Source organism: Austrofundulus limnaeus, unplaced genomic scaffold (assembly GCF_001266775.1).
Source record: "Austrofundulus limnaeus strain Quisiro unplaced genomic scaffold, Austrofundulus_limnaeus-1.0 Scaffold343, whole genome shotgun sequence".
Classification (NCBI taxonomy): Eukaryota; Metazoa; Chordata; class Actinopteri; order Cyprinodontiformes; family Rivulidae; genus Austrofundulus; species Austrofundulus limnaeus.
This window is the reverse complement of record NW_013952745.1, coordinates 590,420-595,007: the sequence shown is the minus strand read 5'-3', so window position 1 is coordinate 595,007 and position 4,588 is coordinate 590,420. Positions and strand designations below refer to the sequence as shown.

The 4,588-nt window shown below is 44.5% G+C and overlaps 1 protein-coding gene and 1 long non-coding RNA gene across 2 annotated transcripts in view; both read right to left on the bottom strand.

Annotated features, from left to right (window-relative positions):
• The window catches only part of ddx31 (DEAD (Asp-Glu-Ala-Asp) box polypeptide 31), a 13,263-nt gene that overhangs the window by 1,794 nt on the left and 6,881 nt on the right, over positions 1 to 4,588 (bottom strand). Inside the window, exons 12-18 of the mRNA XM_014022799.1 lie at positions 4,265 to 4,371; positions 3,951 to 4,150; positions 3,723 to 3,869; positions 3,567 to 3,626; positions 3,344 to 3,394; positions 1,984 to 2,123; positions 1,824 to 1,908 (exon numbers count right to left, since the gene is read on the bottom strand). Coding sequence (XP_013878253.1) covers positions 1,824 to 1,908; positions 1,984 to 2,123; positions 3,344 to 3,394; positions 3,567 to 3,626; positions 3,723 to 3,869; positions 3,951 to 4,150; positions 4,265 to 4,371 — 790 coding nt within the window. The remainder of the gene's footprint in view (positions 1 to 1,823; positions 1,909 to 1,983; positions 2,124 to 3,343; positions 3,395 to 3,566; positions 3,627 to 3,722; positions 3,870 to 3,950; positions 4,151 to 4,264; positions 4,372 to 4,588) is intronic.
• LOC106527811 (uncharacterized) overlaps positions 4,378 to 4,588 on the bottom strand; it is a 3,401-nt gene continuing 3,190 nt past the window's right edge. The window contains exon 3 of the long non-coding RNA XR_001311428.1: positions 4,378 to 4,581. This is a non-coding gene — a long non-coding RNA (uncharacterized LOC106527811). The remainder of the gene's footprint in view (positions 4,582 to 4,588) is intronic.

The following is a 4,588-nucleotide window of genomic DNA, read 5'->3' as shown; positions in this document are numbered from 1 at the left end:
CAGACCGAAGACATCAGACTGATGACATCACAGACCGACGTCACACAGACCGACGACATCACACACAGACCGAAGACATCAGACTGATGACATCACAGACCGACGTCACACAGACCGACGACATCACACACAGACCGAAGACATCAGACTGATGACATCACAGACCGACGTCACACAGACCGACGACATCACACACAGACCGAAGACATCAGACTGATGACATCACAGACCGACGTCACACAGACCGACGACATCACACACAGACCGATGAATCAGACTGATGACATCACACAGACCGACGACGACGTCACACAGAGCAATGACGTCACAGTTTGGAGCTGTTAAGTTTTGTTTATACATCAAATTGTAGAGATTTTTTGTCTCTTTTCACTCAGTGTGTGTCTGTAGCTCACATTCACATTAACCTTCACCATATGAGCTCAAAATATTCTTTTTGTTGATACACCTACAGCCGACCACACTCAAAAAAATAAAAATAAAATAAACCTCAGAGCATCTTAAAATCTGTTTCTGCCTCTGTATCTTAGCAGTGGTGGACAAAGCTAACCAGTTAGCTTCACAAACCACTAATCCACTAAACAAGAATCTTAGCTCGGCTAACACTAAACAGATTAGTGGCAGCTAACGCTAACTGCTAAGACAGACCTGTTTGTTTTCTATTGGTTTAATTTGAAGGTGGGCGGGATCATCTGTAGCAGCTCAGCCAATCCAAACCAGTGTTTGAACTTCATCAAACAACAAACAGCAAATACGTATCTACTATCACCTCTTAAAGTTTAGCTGCTAAAGATGCTACATGCTAACACACACACACRTTGTTCGACCCGTCCAGCACTGCTAGTAAGAGTGGATTGTTTTTATTTACTTTAGAATAAACGACATAAAAACAGAAATTTAATGAATAAAATATTATTTTTAGTTTAAATTAGCTGAACGTAATTTGGCAGAAGCTTACTGTCTGCAAAAGTTAACTAAACAGCTAATCCTGTAAATGATAAGCTAGTTCTGGTATTAGCAGATTAGTGGAACTGTGCCCACCACTGGTATTTTATTTTGAAAGGATTATACAGTAGACTCTATGCTCTGGGTGAGTTCAGCTGCTTCCTCCATGTTGGACCAATAAATACGAAGGAATATAAAAACATTTGTGAAATTTTTAAAACGGCTGAATTTTAAATGTTTTATTGTAAAACAAACTGTTTATTTCTGTGAAAATGGTTCTTTTGACTCGTTCAGAACTTGTTTTTCTGTCTGTGTGTTTTTGTTCAGAGGTTTTTCTTGTTTTTAATGTGGTAAATAAAACAAGGTGACCCTGGATCAGGTCTCAGAGGCACCTGAAGGCCCCGCTCAGCTGGTTGGAAGTCTGACAGACTGTCTCCTCTGATGTCTCCTCCTCGCCGTTTGTTCAGGAAGCATCAGAGGAAACGAGGCGGCGGCAGATTCCCCCGAGGAAAAAACAAAAACATTAAAGTTTTTTTTATTTTAATTCATCCTGTAAAGTCGGGCCGACATGCTGAAAACATTTAAATCACTGATGTTTGGATTCATCTGCTGTTTGTCACATTAAACACGCTGTGACCTGAACACCGAGGCGCCCCTGAACGCCTCACCTGCAGCGCTCGTCTTCAACACGCGTTTAAATAAAGGTTAATTCAAAGCAGACAGGTGTGTGTGTGTGTGTTGACAGCCGTTTCATCCTGACGAGACAAACATCGGGTCTCTGGAGGAACTGTCTGAACTGATTTAACAGACTCCAGGTGAAACCTTCACGCTGCAGGTCCTGCAGGTTCCAGGTGACCCACCTGGCTGTGGTACTTGCCCCGCCCCCTGTAGGCGTCGTCCATCATGAGGCAGGACAGGAGGTCCTGCAGCTTCACCTCCGACAGGCTGAAAGGACAGAAGCCATCCCGTCAGTGCGCAGCTCCACACACACCTGAGCTCAGCAGCTGTCAGTCAACCCACCTGATGTTGTGATTGGCCAGCTCCGTGACGAAGGCCGTCTCAGTGGGGGTGAGGAAGAGGAGGCCGTTTCCTCTTCCTCCTATCCGAGCCGTCCGACCGACACGGTGAACGTATTCTGCCGCCGAGGTGGGAGGAGTGTACTGGAACACAGGCAGGTGTGAAATGCTGCTCTCTGATTGGCTGAAATCATCAGGTTCATTCATGAGCTGAAGATCAACACCAAAACACTAGCTAAACAAAACCCACACACAGCTAGCTAAAAGCAGCACAATGTTAGCGAAAAAGGAACACAAATCTAGCTCAAAGCTAAAAATACCAATGTTTGCTGCAATCTAAAAGTAGCAATAGCTAGCTAAAATTAGCACAACACTAGCTAAAAGCAGCACAATTCTAGCTAAATGCTAAACATAGCACAATACTAGCTAAAACTCGCATAATGCTAGCTGAATTACAAAAGTATCCCAGGGCTAACTAAAGAAGCAAAATGTAAACTAAAAAGGAGCACAAACCTAGCTCAAAGTTTCAATGAGCACAACAGCTAAAAGCTACAAACAACATGATGCTAGCTGCATTACAAAAGTAGCAGCAGGCTAGCTAAATTAAGCACAAAACTAGCTAAAAGTAGCACAAGATAAGCTAAAAGGGACAATGCTAGCTAAAAACTGCACAATAATGGTTAAATGCTAAACATAACACAATACTGGCAGTAGCACAAAGAAAGCACAAAATAACTAAAAGCAGCATTTTAGCCTAAAGCTAAATATAGCACAATGTTAGCTGCAATCTAAAAGTAGCAATAGGCTAGCTAAAATTAGCACAACACTAGCTAAAAGCAGCACAATAGCTAAATACTAAACACAGCACAATACTAGCTAAAAGTAGCACAAAGTTTGCTGAAATATGAAAGTATCACAAGGCTAACTAAAGCAGCAAAATGCTAGTTAAAAGCTAAAGTAGCACAATGCTAGCTAAAAGCAGCACAATGTGAACTAAAAGGAGCACAAACCTAGCTCAAAGTTTCAATGAGCACAATAGCTGAAAACTAAAAACAACATGATGCTAGCTGCATTACAAAAGTAGCAACAGGCTAGCTAAATTAAGCACAAAACTAGCTCAAAGTAGCATAAGATAAGCTAAAAGGAATACAATGCTAGCTAAAAACTGCACAATAACAGCAGTAGCACAATGTTAGCTAGAGAACGCACAAAATAACTAAAAGCAGCACATTAGCCTAAAGCTAAATATAGCACAATGTTAGCTAAAGCATTAACATAATAACTAAAAGCTAAAAGTAGCACAGGAAGTGATGACATCACAGGAAAATGTTCCTGACAGTAACTGTTGTTGTTCCGGTGTTTACCTGAATGATCCAGGTGACCTGAGGAAGGTCCAACCCTCGAGCTGCTACATCCTGAACCAGAACCAGGAGAAAATCAGTTACAGTTTGTATAAAGTAAATAGTCCTCCTGGTCCAGCAGGTGACCTCCTGGTCCAGCAGGTGACCTCCTGGTCCAGCAGGTGACCTCCTGGTCCAGCAGGTGACCTCCTGGTCCAGCAGGTGAGCACAGGTGTGAGTCACTGACCGTACACAGCAGAACTCCGGACCCAGAAGCAGAGAACTCCTCGTAGACCTGGGAGCGGTCCTGAAGGAGCAAACAAACCTCAGAATCAGGAAACACAGAGGATCAGGAGGACCAGGAGGAGCAGGAGGACCAGGAGGCGGGACAAGTGGGCGTTACCTCCTGCTTCATGTTGCCGTGGAGACGCAGGAAGCGCAGCTGCTGATTGGCCGGCTGCTTGGACAGGACGCAGGTGAAGAGCGTGTGCAGGAACTCCACAGCCTCGCAGCTCGACACGAACACGATGACTTTGTTGTTGTCAGAAAACTGCAATATCAGCGGTTTGTCAGATCTCCATGACAACAGCACGACATCATCAACATTGTTGTTTGTTTGTTTGTTGTTTACTTTGCATTTCTCCAGAAGGAACGCAGCCAGGCAGACCAGCCGGAGTTTACTGGGAACCACTGCCACCAACTGCCGCAGGGCCTCTGGGACCGAGAAGCTCTCTGATTGGCCGGCTGCTGCGGTGATGTCAGAGGAGGCGGAGCCAGAAACGTGAATACTAACTGGATCCTTTAAACAGACGTCCACCAGCCGGGTCACACCTGGAACACAAACAGGTGACCTGGGCGGGTCCAAAACCAACCAGAACCATGGTTCTGATCCGCACAAACAAACAAACAAACAAACAAACAAACAAACAAACAGTAACAACAAACCTTGTGTCAGAGTCGCAGACAGCAGAACGTTCTGTCGGGCCGGTCCTGTCGAGTTCAGACTGTTCAATATGACCGTCAGGTCCTTCTCAAAACCCAGGTCCAAAGTCCTGAGAACAGAACCGGGTTCAGAACCTACAGTTCTAACGATGCGTTCACTGACCAACAGAACCTACAGTTCTAACGATGCCTTCACTGACCAACAGAACCTACAGTTCTAACGATGTGTTCACTGACCAACAGAACCTACAGTTCTAACGATGTGTTCACTGACCAACAGAACCTACAGTTCTAACGATGTGTTCACTGACCAACAGAACCTACAGT